This window comes from Punctularia strigosozonata, assembly GCF_000264995.1.
Source record: "Punctularia strigosozonata HHB-11173 SS5 unplaced genomic scaffold PUNSTscaffold_5, whole genome shotgun sequence".
Taxonomy (NCBI): domain Eukaryota; kingdom Fungi; phylum Basidiomycota; class Agaricomycetes; order Corticiales; family Punctulariaceae; genus Punctularia; species Punctularia strigosozonata.
Window position 1 is genome coordinate 128,547 of NW_006767437.1, and position 20,491 is coordinate 149,037.

General features: G+C 53.9%; 7 protein-coding genes across 7 annotated transcripts; 3 read left to right on the plus strand and 4 right to left on the minus strand.

Annotated features, from left to right (window-relative positions):
* Window positions 1-160: 160 nt before the first annotated feature.
* Window positions 161-939, plus strand: PUNSTDRAFT_85779 (histone-fold-containing protein). Its single transcript, XM_007382638.1, has 3 exons — window positions 161-272; window positions 331-533; window positions 592-939. The coding sequence occupies exons 1-3, from the start codon at window positions 233-235 to the stop codon at window positions 760-762; spliced, it is 414 nt and encodes a 137-aa protein (XP_007382700.1). The 5' UTR covers window positions 161-232; the 3' UTR covers window positions 763-939.
* A 1,091-nt stretch (window positions 940-2,030) lies between these two features.
* PUNSTDRAFT_119925 (TBC-domain-containing protein) lies at window positions 2,031-6,117 on the minus strand. Its single transcript, XM_007382639.1, has 19 exons — window positions 5,812-6,117; window positions 5,590-5,754; window positions 5,250-5,536; window positions 5,155-5,201; window positions 4,774-5,093; window positions 4,614-4,717; window positions 4,424-4,561; window positions 4,286-4,372; window positions 4,229-4,233; window positions 4,122-4,182; window positions 3,602-4,064; window positions 3,459-3,551; window positions 3,271-3,408; window positions 3,173-3,222; window positions 3,018-3,122; window positions 2,746-2,965; window positions 2,319-2,693; window positions 2,204-2,267; window positions 2,031-2,150 (listed from the first exon to the last, which is right to left on the minus strand). Exons 1-19 carry the CDS (start codon window positions 6,019-6,021, stop codon window positions 2,122-2,124), a joined length of 2,961 nt encoding a protein of 986 aa, XP_007382701.1. The 5' UTR covers window positions 6,022-6,117; the 3' UTR covers window positions 2,031-2,121.
* A 139-nt stretch (window positions 6,118-6,256) lies between these two features.
* PUNSTDRAFT_142996 (uncharacterized protein) lies at window positions 6,257-8,043 on the minus strand (the record flags this gene model as incomplete). Its single annotated transcript, XM_007382640.1, has 4 exons — window positions 6,257-6,947; window positions 7,003-7,318; window positions 7,370-7,475; window positions 7,677-8,043. 4 exons carry the CDS (start codon window positions 8,041-8,043, stop codon window positions 6,522-6,524), a joined length of 1,215 nt encoding a protein of 404 aa, XP_007382702.1. The 3' UTR covers window positions 6,257-6,521.
* Window positions 8,044-8,158: 115 nt separating this feature from the next.
* On the minus strand, window positions 8,159-11,927 carry PUNSTDRAFT_85785 (SIR2-domain-containing protein). Its single transcript, XM_007382641.1, has 18 exons — window positions 11,867-11,927; window positions 11,734-11,816; window positions 11,600-11,667; window positions 11,443-11,546; window positions 11,290-11,386; window positions 10,939-11,011; window positions 10,876-10,884; window positions 10,474-10,819; window positions 10,279-10,415; window positions 10,169-10,210; window positions 9,944-10,116; window positions 9,564-9,878; window positions 9,423-9,501; window positions 9,036-9,361; window positions 8,699-8,982; window positions 8,525-8,644; window positions 8,266-8,472; window positions 8,159-8,214 (listed from the first exon to the last, which is right to left on the minus strand). The coding sequence occupies exons 1-12, from the start codon at window positions 11,889-11,891 to the stop codon at window positions 9,707-9,709; spliced, it is 1,329 nt and encodes a 442-aa protein (XP_007382703.1). The 5' UTR covers window positions 11,892-11,927; the 3' UTR covers window positions 8,159-8,214; window positions 8,266-8,472; window positions 8,525-8,644; window positions 8,699-8,982; window positions 9,036-9,361; window positions 9,423-9,501; window positions 9,564-9,706.
* On the plus strand, window positions 11,907-13,192 carry PUNSTDRAFT_85788 (uncharacterized protein). Its single transcript, XM_007382642.1, has 6 exons — window positions 11,907-11,926; window positions 11,977-12,393; window positions 12,457-12,656; window positions 12,709-12,731; window positions 12,794-12,858; window positions 12,910-13,192. The coding sequence occupies exons 2-6, from the start codon at window positions 12,345-12,347 to the stop codon at window positions 12,945-12,947; spliced, it is 375 nt and encodes a 124-aa protein (XP_007382704.1). The 5' UTR covers window positions 11,907-11,926; window positions 11,977-12,344; the 3' UTR covers window positions 12,948-13,192.
* Window positions 13,193-13,652: 460 nt separating this feature from the next.
* On the minus strand, window positions 13,653-16,506 carry PUNSTDRAFT_51706 (uncharacterized protein). Its single transcript, XM_007382643.1, has 6 exons — window positions 16,439-16,506; window positions 14,890-16,389; window positions 14,756-14,826; window positions 14,595-14,695; window positions 13,738-14,541; window positions 13,653-13,675 (listed from the first exon to the last, which is right to left on the minus strand). The coding sequence occupies exons 1-5, from the start codon at window positions 16,469-16,471 to the stop codon at window positions 14,393-14,395; spliced, it is 1,854 nt and encodes a 617-aa protein (XP_007382705.1). The 5' UTR covers window positions 16,472-16,506; the 3' UTR covers window positions 13,653-13,675; window positions 13,738-14,392.
* Window positions 16,507-16,576: 70 nt separating this feature from the next.
* On the plus strand, window positions 16,577-17,679 carry PUNSTDRAFT_119928 (uncharacterized protein; the record flags this gene model as incomplete). Its single annotated transcript, XM_007382644.1, has 2 exons — window positions 16,577-16,708; window positions 16,774-17,679. A coding segment is annotated over exon 2 (900 nt), but the record flags the coding sequence as incomplete, so codon positions are not given.
* Window positions 17,680-20,491: the final 2,812 nt, after the last annotated feature.

Consider the following 20,491-nt stretch of genomic DNA (forward strand, 5'->3'; position numbering starts at 1 on the left):
CGATAGATGATCTCCACCAGCACGAGAGACACCGCCGCCTATATAAGCGTGCGTGCTGTGCTCGCGTTAAGGTTTCGTTGATTGAAGAAGATCGCGTTTGTCACGTGCGCGTCGAGCACCTTGGACCGTATATAAGCCACCGGGGTCGAGATGGCTTGGTACGCCTTCGTATCCACCCACACTATCCCGCCGGGCTACCGAATACCCAACCTTATCACTTAACACCTCTGCAATGGCCCGCACGAAGCAAACCGCTCGCAAGTCTACCGGTGGTAAGTAATCGTTTATGACGACTTGACCCCCCTGGAGGCCGACGATTTTGCACCTCAGGCAAGGCGCCCCGCAAGCAGCTCGCCGCCAAGTCGGCGCGGAAGACGGCCGCGACTGCGACGGGTGGTGTGAAGAAGCCTCATCGTTTCCGCCCTGGTACCGTAGCTCTTCGTGAGATCCGTCGGTACCAGAAGTCGACGGAGCTGCTTATTCGCAAGCTTCCGTTCCAACGGCTTGTCCGAGAGATCGCCCAGGACTTCAAGGTGAGCGGCGGCTTCGGGCGTCGTCGTGACTCATGCTGACTCGACCGTTCGTCTTCAGACCGATCTGCGGTTCCAGTCCTCCGCGGTCATGGCGCTGCAGGAAGCTGCCGAGGCTTACCTCGTTTCGTTGTTCGAGGACACCAACCTTGCCGCGATCCACGCCAAGCGCGTTACCATCCAGCCTAAGGATCTTGCCCTTGCTCGTCGTCTCCGTGGCGAGAGGACATAATATCTGATTTGTTGGCCTGGTCATTATACTCCTTATATCGATATTGTACTGTGCTATGTAATCTTTCCTCGCGTCTCCTTTTTTTTTTTTTTTTTTTGCGTGGGCGCTCTGATAGAATCGGCCGGTGGGTGCGGCGAAGCTCCGTGTTTCTACCATCGTGAATGAGGGCATTTAATCAGTCCAATGTTTGGCTTGTTGCGCAGTTCATGCATAGGGTATGGCATCCAAACGCGAGAGTGGGATCATTAGTGCGCATTGAGATGTGAACGGGTGCTTGGGTTACTTCATACCGCCAGTCCTGCTCGGATGGCATTGATTGTGATCCTCTTTGCTTCATCGTTCGGAGCGACCTCGTCCACAAAGGCCGCTCTGCGTTTCATCCTTGTTCGGTGGGTAGCCGGAGAAGGATATGTCAGCTCGTACTCAAGCCCATTGAAGGAGGCTCCTTGTTCATCGTACTTGGCGATGCGCGTCTCGCTCGTCTGAGGTGTAGGGTTCGCGGTCCGGTCGCTGCTGGTACTCCACTTCCTCCTTGCACACTGCCGCCCTTCAGCTACCGTTCGTCCTCTGCTGATTTCCCGGGCGATAAAGCGCCCTCTCGTAATGTGTTCTGCATCCCCGATTGATTTGTAGCTGCTACGGCTTGCCTCTAGCTCGGCGCCAACTTTCTTCGCCCAGTCATCGAGAAAGAGAACTTTCATCTGTGGAGGTTTCCTGACAAACAGAAGAGAAGCTGAATGAAGAAGACGACTAAGGGAAAGCATTCCCTGCACTTGGGTCGAGCTTTCTCGCAAGCGGCGCCAATTCGTCCGTGATCTCCTCCTCGTCGATACTGGATTCGGTGTCTACTTCAGAATCGTTGCTGCTGCGAGATCTCTGCTTCAGGCGCAAGAGAGACTGATAAAAAAGGAGCGAACTCTGTCGTCTTGGAGTATCGTGACTGAGGGCTCATCGCCGGCGGGTGGACAGGGTCAGGTTCGTGTATCGGGTGGGGTGTACAACCGCAATATGAACGTCGCCCGAACAATGAAAGTTTGCGATGCCATCGTTGAAGACGTGCCCCTGCCGCATTATGCATAACACAAGGTTCTGACTGAAGTAGCGTACGTCTGTATGTCTTGTGGACTGTGGTCCGGAACCGCAGTCACTAAATAAGCAATATCCAGCACAGGCGAGTCGTGCAACAATGATTCGATTGGAAAGCTCCAGTACTCACGTCATGATGATGCTTGTCTCCTCATCATTCGGGCCTGATGACACGCTACGACGTCAGCAACACCCTCCAGGGTCTGTTGTATTGATGAGCTATTGGTACATGTCCAGTCAGTCATACGGATCCCCAGAAGGCCGAGAAAATGTCTATCGGATGGGTTCCGCGTGGAGCAGATCTGCGAGCACGTCCGAAATGAGCATGTGCGAGAATAGAAGGGGGGTATTTGACCTTTATTGAGTGCTTGGTCGGCTGCGCTGAGGCCCGAGTCATGCGCTTCGAGGAAGGCGTCGACCTGGAGCTAGAAGTGAATTTCTGGGCAAGATTCAGGCAGTCGGTCATTTACCTCGTCCATGACCTCGTCATCATTACCTCCACTACCATCATCGCCAAAGAAATCGTCGTCTTCGTCTCCTGCCTCGTCGATGGCAAACGGCGTTCGTTCCATCAGGACGGCATTAGCGGCATCGGCGGCCTTCTGCATCGGGTTGGGCATCGTTTGCGCGTCTAGGGAAGGAGAGCTTGGAGTAGCACTCGTGTCTACGTTGAGATGTGAGGGAGAAGTGACCAGCGACGATCCTGCCTGGGATGTAGTCGCTTGATCGGTGCTCCTCAGCGATGCAGACGACGGAGATCGGCGCATGGACGGCGTTAGCAATGACTCTCGCGCCTTCGGTTCGTCGAGTCTTGTGTAGCGACCTATGGAGGGCCTGTGTATGACCTACAAAACGATTTAGATGTGATCTTGATGTGGACGAAGGTATTGCAAGTACCTGATGCTTGCCTATCGTCTTGCCGAGCTCATCGCTGAACTTGTTGAATATCTTCTTGTTATCGTCAGACGCTATCGTTGACCAGAGACCGCCCAAGAACCCGTAATTACTACTGTCGGGTAGCTCCATCGATGGGACGGATTCAAGCTTGAAGGAAGCCGAAAAGTCGGTTTCAAAGAAGGACTCCAAGATTTCGTCTGCCAAAACAACCATCCGGAACCTTGTCCGAAAAAATCAGTTCGTAATCTAGAAGTAGTCATACGCAGACCCACGTCGCGAGGTTAAGATATGGTTGATTCGACGACATTTCAGACGCAGGCTCCCCTTGCGGTTCGGGTTGCAGAGCGTCCCCGAACTCGAAAACATTGGACATGAATCTGATATTCCGATGAGAAATCGTCTTCGAAGATTTGTTTTCTGCACCCACCGGCTTACAGCACCAAGGTAAGCGTCTCCCGCCTCGAAGCGGAAGATGAACTGGATATTTTTCAGAATGCGTGTAGATTAGCTGGAATGTAATCCCACCAGCAGAGATTCAGAGAGTGTCAAAACTTCGTCTCTTGTCAGATAGCCATCTTTGTTCTTGTCATGTAAATTGAAGAACCATTCGATATTCTCCATCAAGCCGTTGAACATGACACCATCGAGGCCTGACACAAGGTCCTGCAGTGCATTTGTTCGCAGGGTCGACGGAAGGTCTGAAGCGTACTCACCTGAAAGGAGAGGGCGCCTTTACACGAAGTATCCCAGAAAAAGAACAAGCGGTCGATGAACTCGTGCTCGGCCACATCCCGATCAACTCTTTGCTGTGAACTAATGTTAAGTCAATGTTTAAATGTGGACCCATAAGACACACTTGGAAACCATTGAGAACTATCTTTTCGTCTCTCGCCCAAGTCGCGATCTCGCTGAGGAAGTATTGGAATGTCCGCAATCCGACGCGCGTCTCCGGTCGTTCTTCCTCGCCGTTGTTCAACGTCAAGAGCGACGGACTAGGTCGATTTGGTGCGATCGGGGGCGGGATGATGCACATGGCACGATACAGCGCGTCATATATCAACCCAACTTCCTCTTTCTTAAACCTGCCCATGGTCTTCAGGTTGCGGACAGCTGCACGCTTAGCAAAGGATTCGATGGAATTGATCACATCCGTTCTAAACTTGCGGCGCTCCTTGAGTATTTCATCGTCTGTGATGAGCGAAAACTCCCGGAAGGACACCAAGAGCAGCTCTTGGAAGCGAGTGATGGCTCTCGCACGGGGGTCGGAGGAGGTGGGATGAGCGGAATCACCTAACGAGGCAAAGTAATCTCGCATAAGACTGTAAGGAACACCCGTATCTTCAGCATAAGGTATTTGACATAAGTACAACACGTACTTGATGAAGCCTCCGTCATCCTGTATTTGCAGGAGCTTCTCGCCGTTGATCTTCAGAATTGCTGCCGGGGTATAAGGAAAGCACATAAGAGACCGATATGCACTAACCTAACCTACCAGACTTCATCAGTTGATTGAAGTAGTACAGGAAGGAAGTTTGCTCACCCGACCTGGAATAGAACCTTTGAACCCATACAAAAGAAACAGTCGATGATTCTGAATGCAAAGACCATCGGCATGCTGTTGATGAACCTGAGACCTCTTCAATCCTGGTGGAGGCGGTGGAATCATAGGGTAACTCACAAGCTGAGGAACCACGGCAGTGACGCCATCGAAAGTTGGACATCCACCGCCTGGAAATGATCATGGATCATGGGGAGGCACCGATGTACAAGAGACTCGAATACGCGCTGGTCCAACAGCGTTCCGTGCATGGATGGGCTATCATGAATAAGCGGTCAGTTTCCCGTTCAAGACCGCGTCTACAGCTAACCTGTAGTAGCCTGGCAGCAAGCGATTACAGAGGACGTCTAATAACCAAAACGTCTGCTCTTCCGACATATATATCAGAATGGCAGCCGCAAGTATGTTCATGGCCTATCCACCACCGAGTGAGACAGACGCTTCAGCCAATACACTGTCCCAACACACACCTGACAGTAGCCTACGTCTGTATTCTTGAACGAGTACGCTTGCAGCACCCTCCTAAGCGCGTTGATACCATCTTCACTCTGATACCCAGCATACTCGGGTAGGCTGCGATGTAAATCTTTCTCGATATCATCAGTGCTGGCTGTTGTGCGGCCGGTGTTCTCTTCCAGGATACGCTGATATTCCCCGGGGTGCGCGAAACGAAGATACATAGAGCCCGAAAGGGTCTCCCACATTTCACCGCGGAGACGATTTGGGAGGCCGACCTGAACAAGACGAGTGCACTGGGGGTACCGCATGAGGGTGAGATTGCGTCCATGCGCTGGAGATATGGTTGCGCTTAGCCTAGCCGATTACTATTGGGAAACGAAGTAAGCACGTACTTCGCAAGTAGTTGGTCCAAAGCTTTATCTTAGAGGCTTCGCGCAACCTTATGTTGTCAGGATCGACATCGACTTAATCTAACACCAGGACTCACTTCTTCGGGTCTCCCGGGAACCTAAACTTAAGGCCTAAACCGCCGTGATATGACGTCTCGGGTGTGTCTACCACCCCTTCTAAGCTCTCGCTAGTTATCAAACTGCCATCTTCGCGCTCCTTCTCCGCGACGGAGGCAGAGTTCGCCAGAAGTGCTTCGGAGTAACACGTTTTGACGAACACCTTGACGGCTTTCATCCGGCCGCGCTGCAACTCGGCTTTGAGAGAATCCTTGAGGAGAGCACAGAATAGATCTGCAGTGGGTCGGAGCGCAGTGAGTTGCACGACCTATGTACGTAGAGCGTCAGCGCATGCGCTCCAAGGCGGGAGGTAGAACATACGATCTTCATCCCATGCCAAAGTGATAGACTCAGCGCGTAAATTCCCGCCCGCGCGTTGAGCCTCTCAACCTTCCTGATCGTTGAGAGAGGTATGGTGAATCGCACGGACTTGCGATCGTTACTCGCGAAAGCGAGGTAAGGAGGCAACAAGTGTAATTTGCCAGCCTATTGTGACACTGATGAGCCGTACGTATCTGACAGCTAGATGTCTGTAGACCTCACGTATGAATCTTCATCTGCCTCCGGCTCCATTGTGAGTGTAGCGCTGATTTCCATGGCCTCCTCCCCCGCCGCGCCAGCCGCATTCTCTCCGTTTCCGCTCGTTTTCGTGCCATCAACGAGCTCATTGTGTGGTATGGAGAAGAAGATTTGGGTAAGCTGCTCCTTCGTGGGCTCCTTGAAGTTGCGAAGTTGCGTCGAGATCGTAGACATGACTCGAGAGTTGACGCCGGTGCTTCAGGCGGATGTATCTATGACCCTATGGCAGGTTGTTGGGCGCACAGGCAGATCCGGGGGACCACACCACGGTCTTGAGAAGCGGTCCTTACAATGAAGGTAGACAGCAATGGAGGTATATCAAGGAGCGGTACCCGTGACTAATAATAATGTGTGATCGCAGATGTGCAACGTCAACACTAAGTACTATCAACAAGCTCAATGGTTTGGCATGGCCAACCACTCTATTCCATCAATTGGTGTACAATAATACAAAATGCATTTGATAGCGAGTATGATGTATGTCTGATGGTCGGAAGGAATAAAATAAAAGCAAGCAAATCAGATACCGAGTGCGAGGTGCATAGATAGAGAGGAGTACAGCCGTGTCGCGAGGCGTCCGACGGGTGTGGGTGTTCGTAAGAGGATATGAAGGGCGAGGTCGTGATTATTCGTGCAAACAGTTCCCGTCTTCCGCTCGCCAGGAGCAGGCATTGTCACCGCCTGGAAGCCTTAGCGGCCCGAGCGCGCTCCATGAATTCGCGCATCTCCGCGCTTTGCCATTCGTGCTCGTTCTCCCTCATGCTCGCACTTGAGTTGGGGTTGGCGGCAGCGGAAAATAATTCGACGCTCTTTTCCCGAGATGACTGAGGGACATCCACGCCGTCGAACCGGCTTTTCCTGGGAGACGGCGTGCCGGAGTAGAGCGACGGAGCGTGCCTCCGACGTACGGAGCCGCGGCGAGAGGAGGCGGTGGAACGGCCCGGGGTGTCAGTGACCATCGCGTTATCCTCCTCTTGCCAATCGCCCGTAGCGTCGTCCACCTCGTCCTCCGGCGCCTCGCTCATAACGACAACTTCTCTTCCCAGCGCTTTCTGGCCTTCAGCGATCAACTGAGCGAGTTTGCCACCCATCCAATCCATCTGGTACAAATCCTTGGTGAGCTATCATCACGCGAATAACGACGGCATGCTTTACCTGATCCTCGAGTTCGCTGGGATCCTCTCCCGCAGGTGCAGGCTCAATCTCATGTCGCGTTTGAAACTGCGTCTTGGACGGAGACGAGCTTCGCGGAGGGGTGAAAGGCATAGCATGCACCTTCGAGCGGGATTTACGGTGCCTGCTCGAGGTCGCGTGTCGACCAACCGTGAGAGCCTGTTTGGGCTTGCGTTTTGGCGTCGGAGGAGTGACGGTGGTCGTGGGCGGCTCCGGGGGTGCCTCGGCAGGGATCCAGTCCCCTTGCTGATAGGGTGGCGGAGGTAGAGCCTCGGGTTCCTTGCCCCGATCTCTCCATCTGTCTCGGACGGTCAGCGTGGACATTATCACCATGAAACTATATACGTACAAACGATAGACAGTAAGGCCAACCGCGGTGCCGATGAGGGCGGCGCTCATGGCAGTGGAGACGATGGAACCAGCCAGCGTCCTCCGTTTCTTGGCGGCTGGTAGGTCTACATGGAACGAAATGTGAACATCGCGGATTTTGAGAAACGTAGGCATAAGGGGCAGTGAATGCGAAGGCATCTGCTTTAATAACAGGGACTGTTGCGGCAGCACGTGTACGGCGCGTGGCTCCAGTAATGTAGTAGTCACGTAAACGCGCATGCAGAATACACGCTGCGATAGTAATGGCGGTAGGCCAAGATACTCACCTCCCAACATATGCTCTCCCTCATGGTTATCGTTCCTGTTCGCAGCCATGTCCCTGTACTTTGCCGGTGAATCGACCCAGCCAGTGGCTCCGGAGGAGGTCAAGACAGTGCTGCTTGGCTCGGCGAGCGACGGGGACCATCCACGCTTTCTGCGTGTCGGCTGGGAGGGAGAAAGGTCCCTTGGGTGGGGGCGTTTAGGATGGAGAGGTCGGAGCGCCGATTGAGGGTTAATTGACGCGCCGTGGGGCTGGGCAGCTGATCCGGGTGAAGCGCTGCTAGATTGCGCCGAGTTCGTCGCTGCTGGTGCACGCGTAAATGGGTTTCGTATGCCAGGCAGGTTGAACTGGAACGAGAAGGGGGGAAACATAACCAGCACAGGCAGTGGCAATGGACACAGGAAAAGATCGACCGGGCGGCCCGCACGACCTCCTAAAGTGCAACTTCCGGGGTGTACAGCCACAGGAACGTCCTCATGGCGGAGGATAAGGACATGTTCACCGACAGCAGCAGCGACGACACATACGCGCTCACACGGCCGGTACGCAAAAACAACGGCGCCTGTGATCGCGATATTTACAGTTGCCAACAGCGCAAACGGAGGCGGACGAGAAAGAAGGTGCAACCTGTCCCCGAAGACGCTGGCATATCCCTCGTCCCTTTGCTCAGATCTATCGACGATACCACCGAAGATGCGGACGACTTTTATCCATACGATGACTTCGCGGATCAATATCAGTACGATTATCTACATGCACGGAATCGTGTACTTCACGATGCAGTCGAGCTCGACGAGCAGGCACGTAGGCTGTCGAAGGGGCTCTTGGGCAGATACTAACTCACTATATTAGGGCCATGCGTTACGACCTCTGACCCGCTATGAGAGGGCGACTTTTGCGGCCTCAAGTGGAGGCGTCGCTCCCGTCCCACCCATTCGTTCCCTAATCGTTCGAAAGCTCAGATCCGAGCAGGTACTTTGCGACCGCCACCCATCTTCCGTCTTGTATTGACGAAAAACTTCGCAGCAACGGCGGAGACATGAGATACCGGCGAAACCGAAGCTGGTAGCACCGTTTACTATATCTCCCCTTCCACCGCCCGTCTCTGCGCCAGTAGTCAACCCCGAAATTCTCAACGCGCTCAACGGCGTTCGCACCACACCCTTTCGAAGCTCCTTCCTTTCTAGATTGCACGGCGTGCAAGCAGACCCATGTTCCGCCCAGTCGCAGGTCGTAGCTATCGATTGGAACGCATCCAGTCCGTGGATGGAGCTCATGGACGATGTCAGAGAACATTACAAATTAGCTCAGTGAGCCTATCCATCTATGCCCCTAAGCCCAAAACTAACTCAAGGTGCTTTAGCCCCCAACGTGAACACATATATGAGGCGATTGCCCCTATCCATTATGTTACTCTCCAGGCATCTCATCTCCCTCAGATCCACGACATCCTCAGGCGTACATTCTGGGTTGGGATTGATGGTCAATGTCTTGGGTCTGTGTATTAGTGCTCCACAATTCTGATCTCCGCTCAGTCAGCGACTCTCTTACCTACGTTCCGGAGCGCTCCACGATCGTGGCCGCCTACAAATCACTGGTGGTTGGCGTCGCTCTGCTCAGTTCTCCTGTTGAAACGTACATAACATACCTCGCTGTACGAGCTGGTTGGGAAAACGCACGTATTGCGACGTAAGTAGCCATCACAAGACCTCTGTTTATAAGCGATGACAACCACTTCTATCGTGTGTAGCAACATGCTTTACCATCTCGCGTCCCTCGTTCCTGGACGTGACATCACCCTGCATGTCTCCGCTAGCAATTCAGCTATGGTGCGCCCTGCCCATTGCTCGCTAGGTTGATACCGAGCCTAATATTGGATGTACATCTACAGCTGCTCTACAATCGGTTTGGATTCAAGGCGGAAGAATTTGTTGCAGGGTTTTATGAAGATTACCTGGACCCGCATTCCCGCGCCTCCAAAAACGCAATTCGTCTCCGCCTCCGCCGCTAGATCACTCCAGACATCGCTGTACGCTAAATAACCCTTGCCCTCTTGGCACCTCGGTCGTTATGGGAATCGACCTGCTCTTCATCTTCGTCAGCCTGGGACAACGGGGAATCACCGAAGACGCTCGGTTCCCTTGAGTCAATCTCCAGCGTCTCGAGCCAATTACCACCTTCCGCGCCTTCAAAGAGCCAGACATGGCTGAGAATGCAGCCGTAATCAGACCCACGCAGCAAGATGAAGCAATCAATTGATCAGCGGCTAACCTATTGCCAACTCTTCGGGGTGGTTGTGGTGGGGGCTTTCCCGTCTCCACAGATGGCCTCTTTCGCAGACCTTCACGTGTCGCTTCTGGTCTTGTCTTCGCGCGAGGCAGCTCCCATCCAAGTCTCTCGCACAGATGAACAACCACGTCATCTGCATTACCGAGGAGTACGATCTAGTGTACATCGTTGACGTCAATGGCATGCGGCGTTCACAGCTGGACATACGTCAGGGTTGATGTGTTTGACGGGCGTCTTGTTGATCAGGATCTGCGATTGCTTAGACGTCAGAAATGTTACAGGCGTCAGACATCCGGGCGAAGGTTGGGTTCACGCACCTGTGGAACGGAATGCGGGATGTGCAGGATCATATCCGCCACAGGCGCAACCTTCAGGCTGGTCCCGATGACAATCAGAAGATCGACCTTCTCCCTATCCATTTCCAGACACCGGTCGAATCTGTCGTCGAGTTTCTCTCCATTGTCGCAGACCCATTAGGATCCTCGGTTATACAGACTTTGGTGGAGCCTCACCTCCGAAGAACGTGATATCCGGCTTCATCACCCCGACCTTCGGGATCCCTTTCTCATCTTCATCCTCGCTGTGGTCTCCATCCCACGGATTGCCGCTTTTCCTCCTCTTCTTCTTTGACTGCTCTTGCTTCTTGGCGGCGGCCACGGCGGCCCTTGCTTGTGCTGCGTTTGCCTGGCATACTTTGCACAGCGGGATGCGCTGGCGCAGGATGTCGTCTTCAATGTCTTTACCGGGCACGCGGGTACGACATTCGATGCATGAGGCACTCGCGAACGAACCGTGGCACTGGAGGACGTTCTTCACGCCTGCTAAAGTTTCCAGGGTGTCGATGTTTTGCGTATAGTTCTGGGGTGCACCTGTTTACAGCAACGCCGCGGTGAGAGGATAGGTTGATAGCTTACGCGTAGAAGCTGCGGGAAGCGATTATCAACTGATTGGCTGAATATACATGGAGTACTGTGTACCTGTCCCCGGTCTTCTATAAACTTGATGAAATGGTGACACGGCGAGGGCGTGAAGTTTGAGGGATATATCTGGCTGATGACCATAGTCAGATAAACAATCAAGATTGGAGGCTCGATATGTAACCTAGCAAATGAGCTAGATGAGATATCAGTGGGCTGGCTTGAACTAGTAGGGACTGAAGAACTCGCTAGAAGACTGGAAGGATGGTGCATTAACAGAAAAGCACGGCGATTTCCTCATGATGTTACCCGTACCTCCTGGTTGTTCCCGGAAATAGTGGATATCAAACCTATAGCAGGCCATTTCAGCATTCAACCTTCAACCTTAGCAGGTTGACTTGAGCCAATCACATCTGTTGAGGATCATCGAGGTCGTATTCGCCACGCTGCTTCAGCATCGCGTAAAGTCCGTTCTCCGAGCGAAAATCCGGGATCCCACAAGATACACCTGCGCCCACGGTGAGCACAAGGATGTATGGTCGATTACGGGAATACAGTGCGCACTGATCCCGGCACCAGTGAGAATGATAATTCGCTTGGAGTTACGCAGCAAGTTGACGGCATCATCAACTGTGTTGTAGGCAGGAAGTTTGTCCCGTCGACTTAGTCTGTACCAAAACTGTCATACTTCCGTTCTCAGAGCGGAAGTGATGCAGCCTACTGCCTCGACAAGGCCACTTTGAGGAAGAACAAGAGGGTCTTTGGGCGCTTGTCGCGAAGCTCCCGACACTGTTGTGTGTCAACTAAATATCAATGCCGTCGAACGCGTTTCCAACGTCGCGTTGCAACACTGACCAGGACGATGTCGAAGGCATAAAGCAACTTGGGGATTGGTATAGCCCGCTTCAGAACATACTCTTTTATCCACCAACTCATCCCTATGTGCTGATGTATGAGCGCATAAACAGCCCCGGCATGCCCCGATTACCCTTTTCCTTCAACTGGTGGATCATGTGTCGCGTTTCTTGCTTGGTCCATGAATTCTGCGCTAGAGGCAGGTCTTATTATCACGCTTCAGAGGAACAGTGTGACGCCTACCTTCGTCGGCGTATGCGTCGAACTCAGAGAAATCCAGGTCATCAGGCTCTGATTTTTCTACAAGCTCAAGCTCCTCGTGGGTTTGTGACATATCGGTGATCGATGCGTCCTCGAAACCGCTCAGAAGGTCTTCTAGGACGTCTTCGTCCATGTCGACTTCGTCTCCTGCCTCTATAAACGCCTGCGTCTGCATGCGATACATCCCGCCAGTGGGCTGTTTTTTGGACGTTGTAGCATGCTGTCCACCCTGGCTGTGTTCCATGAGGTGAAGTTGAAGGACAAGTTACGGGATTTCCTTATTCGGCCGGACTAAACCCTGCTTCTGACCTTCGTGGCAACTCGCTTAATCGCCCATAAAGCCCCGCTCCATGATAGTTCACGCATCCCTTCTCGCTTTCTTCGCCCTGGTGGTCATGCGTACGTCCCTCGCCCTCAGCGTATGCAACGTCGGGCCCTGCTGACGAAGAACAACCTCCGCAGTCGCGTTCAGGTATCGCAGCCACCTGCAGGCCAGAGTGCACGCCCTTTTCCCTCGCCTGCAACAGTATACTCCTCTCAGCACGTTTGAGGCCCAGGCCAATGCTGGGCTCTCGAGTGCGGCATTCGATATCGAGGCGAATATTCGGGATGGAGATTCAAGGGCTGGGTTGGATGAGCGCGGGACGCAGGAGGTGTTGGAGGTATGTCGCTCGTGGCCATCCCTAGATACCGCAGCTCATCCGTCTCCTTGAGATCATGCGACGAGAGCGTGTAGGGTGTGTACTCACTACAATGACATATAACTGTCGCGGAAATCTGAGCAAGCCTGTATTTGTAGCTTCGACCAAGCCAGGCTCATTCGCCAGAACCAGATCTTGGCGGCGAACGGCATCGATCCGTCTGGTAAGCAACCCACTGCCGTCAAACGACCTGCACTGACGGCTCCTCTGGTAGGCATGCCTCTCGATTCGAAGGCGGTTACCCGTCTTTGATTCTCACGACGTTATATCCTTTCCCAGCGTTCCTCCGCTGATCTGCGTCTTCATCGGACCCATGGCCCGTGCTTTCTATCTACTGTATGCTGTTGTTGCTTTCTCTAGTCATTGTCTTCTCTCCTTTGCGACTATCATCCGGTCATCTCATGTATACTACCACCCCCTATTGCCCCTTTGATTGGCCGTATATTCACCTAGCAAGTCATTCTGTGCGATCGGAGTCAAACTTCGCCCGCCTCCCCAAATTCGTGCCCCACCAACATCGCCTACCTCTTACCTGTCACGATCATGGCTTGCGGTCCATTCCGATCTACTCTTAGTCTTCGACGCCACGGGTTCCTAGATACTGCTCTGATCATGATGCATGATGCCCGACGGTGGAACTCACATTCAAGCTGTTCGGGGTTCGTGCGTTGCGGTTGCGGTTTAGCAGCGAAGTATATATGATGTTCTATCTGGCGCGCCGCTGAATGCGCCCACCCGCTCATGAGCCTTTTCAGGTGGCTCCGGATTCGCCAAGCTGTCGATCACACCTGCTCCTGTCGCTAACCACGACAATGCCCGCAATTGACTCATACGACCCCAGTGTAACTCGAGTTGAAGTGAGCACACGAATCATCAAGGGTAATTGCCGCTCAGCTTGTCTAGTTCTCGTGGCCAGACGACATAACGGGCATTGAACGTATCATGCTCGCCGCACAGGGCGATTTACAGCGCCTCTTAAGGTATGTATACGTTGTATTTCAGACGTGCACCGGCATCGCTCACTATCAGTCTCGTCGAATAGTGCATTCTTTGCTAGGCCTATCAGCATTGAGCGCATATATGCCGAAACTTCACCTCGGAACGAACCCGCATCTCCTGCAGCACCTATCACCCAGGAGAGGCAAGTACACCTAGTATGCGCGGGACGAACTGTCTGCGTTGCGACGTCCAAAGTCCGTCTTACCTCACCCGACTGTGAAGCACTATTCCTCGACGAGAAATATGCCATCGGGCAGATGTTTCGGAAGATGATGCGAGTGCCAGTGTTTTCGTTGCTGGACGTTTCCGCCCGCGTTGTGTCGGAAGAGGGGCGCAGGAGGAGGGAATTGAGTCGTCTGTATCGCCTGGAAACCGAGGGTTTCAAGTGCGAGATCGAGGAAATATTCCCTGATAGGGAGATGTTTGTGGCTTGCGAGCGTTGGCTAGATTCCCCATCCTCGTATCTTCCTGGGGAGGTGCCCATGGGATATGTGCAGAGGCTTTCTGAATCGGCTTGGAGGGTGTTCTCGTCTCTGATCCTACGTCCCTCTACCAGATATTCAAGTACACGTCTATGATTATAACTAAGACTACAGATGTTGCTACCGATACATGACAGATAATACATGCGCAATGATAGAACAGCTTCCAGTGGATTGAACGATCGAGATGAACAAATCGTGCTAACAAGACCATGATCATTTTCTCCCCTTGACCATCAACCCTCCGTCCCATTTCGCTACGTGCCAACCGTCACGCTCAAGCGCAGCTTTGACGTTCGGCCCTAAGACACCGATACGGTTCTCAGAATGATTTCCTTTCCCGGTGATGATCTTGAGCGGGTTTGCTGTGTAAGGTTTTAAGCGCGACTGCGTATTGTTGCAGATATACCAAGCTTACTCGCTGTACAGTCCTCTTCGGCGAGAATGGATCGTACTATAGCTGTAGCTTCCGCCACTGTAGTGCCATGTAAATCTATTTCCCTTCCCTTTCCATCCGTTCTGGTCGTCGTACTGTATCAGCATGGGATGCGCCGTTGCAGACCAGGTCGATAAACTTGCCTCTTAGCGTCTACCATGGCACGAGCAACCTTCAACGCCTCCTTCTTCGACTGTTCTTGAAGCTCTCTCGCCTGCGGATCGCAATACGCGCGTTATTGAAAACGGCCCACCATTGCAACGGCAGACTGACTTACCCGCTCCGCGTAGTACAAGGCAACTTCCCCGCCCCTTGAGCCCCTATGTCCTCTAGCCCATGCTTTCGTTGCATCTCTCAGCGCGTTGTCCCGCGCCTGCCGCAACTCACGCATCCGTGCCTTGGCCCGCTGTACCTCTCGAAGCTCTCCCACATCCCCCTTGCCACCTTTTCCCAAACCGTTGCCGCTGCCCTTAATGCGGCCTTTGCGTGCCCCATTGAACGGGTTGTATGCAGGGATGGACTCGGCCAAAGGATGCATGTACATAGCAGAAGACTTGTTCTGTATCGGAACCGTCTGCCATCCATTCGAAGATGCGGACTTGCGTTTGGCGGTTGGAGGCACCACATCCGGCAGCGCGCTGGGCATTGTCGACGGCCGATGATGGGAAGACGTAGGTGTCGGTGGTTGATTGTACTCGAGGACCGGGGAGGTAGGGACCGGAGAATGGTAGATACCCATAGCCATGTCAGCGTCGGTGTCGAGCTCGCGGAGGAGCCAGACGATGTCAATCGCTTCATCGGGTCTGCCGGTTGTGGCGCCGAGCGCAAGTTGCGCATCCGACATGACTTGGGCGCGTTCTTCTGAGTTGAGGTCAGAAAACCCGGGTGATTCCTGAAGAAGATCGAATAAGTTGAATAGCATCGGCGTTTCTTCATGTGACCGCTCCTTCTCGTCTGGGTCTCCGCCAATCGCTTTAAGGACCGCCCTGAGGGCTGCGGCAGGAGTCTTGTGCTCGGGGGAGTGGAATGCGGACGTGAAATATGATTCGGGATGAGGCGGTAATAGAGACGCTAGGTGCGCAGAGAGGGATGCGACCTGGTGCCATGGATCGGGAGCTGCACGGAAAGCAGATGCGGTATTCTGTCGTACGTGCTGCTGTTGGCGAACATCATAGAGGGTGATAGTCTTCCCTTTGTTTTGCTTCTTCCTCGATTGCCCAGGTGCTGCCCGCTTCTTCTTCGCCTCAACCAGGTCGAGGAGGCCTTCACAATGCATGCCCGACGCGACATCGTCGGCCCCATCCATCCCACGATCTTCCAACTCCCGCAAGTATTCGAGATTGAGCAGGTCCTCCAACACTGACATCATGTCCGCGTCGTCTAAATCCCCTGACCTGTATAGCGTCCCGATGAGTTTCTCTGTAGGCAGATTCGGGAAGGCCGTCTGGAAGAATCCAAGTGGCGAGCTAAAGGAGCGAGGTGATGCATCGGAAGAGACGGAAGTAGAGTGGGTTTCTACGGAGTCGTCAGGGGAGCTGGTGGTAGAGTCTCCGGTGGCGCTCGACGATTCGGGCTCGCCCAGTTGCAGGGCGTTCAGGCCATTTTCGACGTCGATGAATGTGTCTTGTTCTGCTTGAGTGGCAAGTGCAGATAGTGTTTGGCGCAGGGCGTCGAGTTCTGGTTTGGATAGTTGGCGACCTTCGGCGTTCGCCCCTGCTTCCAGTTCGGCCACCAATGCGGCGAGAAGGCTGGTGTCCAGAGGGGGGCACCATTCCGCCTATGCGCAGTCAACCATCGACACCGCCAGGGCGTCTATATCCGCGCACCTGCAGGCTCTCTTGAAGTCGCGAGTTATCCATCCGAGCTGTTATGTACACTGGCGGAGGCGGCTGCTAACAGAATCGGCGCTCGAGTGATCGTGCGGTGGACGACACAGCCGCAATTTATCTTGATGAGCGGCAGCGATGGTCTCGAGCTGCGGTGTGCTGGCCATCCTTCGTTCCTCCGTCGTTCACCTCGCCATCGATCCTACGGACTCACATCACAGGCACCCCTGTTGGTGACTCGGACACCGCGCTTGCGATAGTCATCACGAGGTAAGCGGTGGACTGTTACGAACCCGGCTTGTACCCGCTGACACCGGATATTGGGCTCCGAATAGGATCATGTTTGACCTTCCCCCCGAGCTATGGGTCAAAGTCTTTCGCCTCACGTCGTCGAGTCAAGTCGGCAAAGACCCGCGCGGGTATCCGTCTCTTCGCGGAAAACCGGACACCACCAAGCTTTCCATAATTCAAGTATCACGGCGCTTTCATGACCTGGGTCTCCAGGCCTTGTACGAGACCGTCGTACTCACTCGCGACATGATCCGCCAGCCTGACGGATCGCACGAGCTGCGCCTCACCCAGCGTGGTCTGAGGCTGCTCGACGCTCTTGAACGCAACGTTGACCGCCGGGAATGGGTACGGGAAATCTATGTCCGCGGTCCCGGGCGGTCCTTCGAAGGCGACATCATCGATTACGCTTGCCATGATATTGCCAAGTTCATTCAATACTGCGCCCGGTTGCGCACCCTCGTGCTGTTCTATCATAGTGTGCTACCCGCTTCCTTGACGACCATCCTCGGAGCGATCTGCTCCGTCCCAAGCCTTGAGCTGAGGCGTCTTTACCTCAATGCTCGTCCGCACGTACGGGACACGGTAGCTGTTCTCCAACATTGTCGGAACCTGAATGCATTGTCCATCACGGAATCTGTAGATACCTTATCCACGGGGGAAGCAGCAAACGTTTTGTCCCTTCCAAGGCTCAAGAGCTTAGCTTTCGGAACGGTCGAGCTGTGGGACCTCAACGAAGTGACCAATGATCACTTCAGAATCTTCACGCACGCTGATATGCCGTCCCTGTGCCACCTCGATGCGGAGGTCGAACGGGTGCAGCTTGCGAGCTTGGAAACCTTCTTTGCTTCCATATCGCCCCGAATCACGTCCATCACGGCCTCAGTTAACACCGGGATGAGGCTGGACACGTTCTTCGAGGACTTTATTAGCAATTTCCCGTACCTCCGGGAGTTCACGATAGAGAAAAACCAAATGGCTGGATGCAAGCCATTTCGGCCGGAGGGCGTGCCGTTCCTTCACCTTACTTCCATTTATTGTCGCGCGAGTTCAACAGCATTGACCAATGTCATGACTTGTGAAGGCCCTGTCATCATGGAATTCGAATCCTTCCGGTCCCAGCGCACATTTCGCGTGCGCTCATACGACACCCTCGCCGGCTTCGATAACTTCCTCGCAGCCCTATGCGGTTCGCGGTTTTTATCCATGAAGAATTTCTGTCTGGGGTCGACACCCCTTCTGCGTACGACCGAGGAGGCATCCAAAGGTTTTGAAGATATCAAGAAACGAACTGGTTCAGACGAGTGGTGGAACTCTTGGGCGAAAATCTTGCAACAGGAAGGAATCAGCATCATCGGAGACTGATGCTCACCCCGGGTTCAAAACTCCGCATTGGTATGGGGTACCGGCTTTGGACCGGCCGTTCCGGGCGTGATATATAGACGCCTGTTGTATTGCAATCACGGAGGCTGGCGGAAATATTCGTTGGTTGAATCTCGGCCTTTCCTGACTTTGTATGGTTTGCGTAATGTGTATGTCATTTGCTGATTACATCTGGATGAAGTGGGGATCCTGTGTTTCAACGAATACCAAGGGGTGGACACGAACGTCCGGATTGCCAAATGATGCCGTATCAAAGTATTCGGGAGCACTAGTCGGCCTCGTCAGATGAGCACCTTCTGGGGAGGAAGCATAGAGGAGGCGCGGATTGAATGTTGCTCGACATACCTAGGAAAAATTTCATCTACACAGACCCCGAATCAGAATGTGTACTCGCCCACGCAACACTGCGCCCGGCGTTTTGATAACCGCGAGTGCTTCGCGTGGAGCGTCGGACGTCCGAGATGAAATCATAACCCTACAACTTACAAGCTTTGCTACTTCACAGGTTTCGCTATGTGACCCAATAACGGAATGGAACAAGTGAATGAATGAGAGGGCTGCTGAGGACAAGAATGAAAAACATGGCTACGGCTACAAACTGGATTATGCGGGATGCGACGGGGAGAGTGTCCCGATGGATATGGCTATGACAGAGACCGAGCGTGATAGAATCAACGATTAGACGGTGACAACGGCTACCCAAAACCAGTGAATAGAGAGGGGGGAGCGAGAGAGCGAACTCACCTTACGGCACCTCTCTTCGTTTATTCAGTCCAAAGCTGCTCGTCGACGATCCAGGGAAACCGTGGGACTCGTCTTGTCAAAAGCAATTCATCGTCACTCTCGTTGGATCGTTGCTCGCCCAGTGCCTCGTCTTCGACACGCATGCGCACCGCTAGACCTTGCCGCCAAAGCTTCTCGCGGTCGTCGCGGTTCTGCTGGTCCTGTGGGTCAACGGAAAGGGCCATCCTGAAGCCAGAACTCAAAGCGGTGATCGGAGACTCGGGCTCGGCAGGCGTTGCAACTGAAAGCTCCAGGTAAGGAACGTGAGCGTCTTCTGCAGGTTCGCCCACGGGAGAAACCACTGGAAAGTCCTTGTACGCTACGGACCTGGCACCCTTACCGGGAGTGACGAGTTCTTCCAGAGACATATCGCTGGCGGTCGAGGTGTCGCTGGCCTGCCCCGGGTGAGAGACCCTGATAGTCCCGCTCCTAGCACGGTAGTACCCCTTCGGCAGGTTCAGAACCGGTGACGTCCCATCTGCGTCCTCGCTCCCAGGACTATCTCCAGCACCCGAGACGAAGCCGGAAGCTTCGCTGAACAGGGAATCCGAGTCGCTCGACTCCATTATGTCTGCGGAGACGTCTTCCCAGCCATCTCCAAAATCCAGTAAACCGTGTACGTACCGGCATTGAGACCTAATCCGCTGAGGGAACGCATGAGTTCTTCGGCCGGGAACAGTACTGAAGGCGGGACGAGATATGCCGGAGGCGTACGGTTCCGGTCAACGGAGACATGACCGCCGGCGCCTGGGGACCGCAGCTCGTCTTCCATTACCACATCTTCGTCAAGAAATCCAGCGAGAAGGTTGCCAGTAATGTTGCCTGAGATAAGAGATTCGATTTCGCCCCTGGGAGAGGTAAGACAAACTGCCGGGGAAGAGAGCCGGCGGAAAGGACTGTTCTGCGAAACGCCTTGGAACGAAGGTGTGTGAGACAGGCTGCGTGGTATCTCGCCTACGCCTGGGGTGGGCCCCTTGACTAGCCAGTCGACAGGAGCCTGAGGTGCGATATCAGGTAGAGAGCACAGGCGACCGCGTATATGCGTCGCGTTCCTAGGGATGGGCCTTTCCACAGGCGGTTCCAGCACGCTCTTCCTACGGTCGGTGGAGAGCGTGCGGGATTTTGAATGTACAGCCCGCGTGCGAGTTCTCGAGCGGTTGTCATTTTTCCTGTTGATGTGAGACTTGGCCGGTACGAGTGGACCGAGGGGTAAGTCCGCAGGAGAGTTCGGCCGTGTATGGAAGGGAGAATCCAGACCACGTGGAATACTCCCGACATTTTCCTTGAGATTGCGGGAGCTGGCCGCGGGCTTCAAAGGTGAGTCCAAGTTTTTGCGGTTCGGCGTCTGAAAAGAGAATTGCAGTTCATCACCGAAAGGAGATCCTAGCGCGGGCAGAGAAACGGTTGCCAGAGAGGATTTGAAGGAGAGAGGTTCTGGTCGCTTCCTCTTTGATCGGGCGAAGTCTCTGGCGGCGTCCCCCTCCTGTTCGATTTCCTGGCGGAGATTCTGGCGAGACCGTTTGCGAAGGCTGCTCGAGTCGCCCGAGAACAAAGAGTCAGATCCAGTCGCGTCCAGACTGCCCATAGTAACCGAGAGGG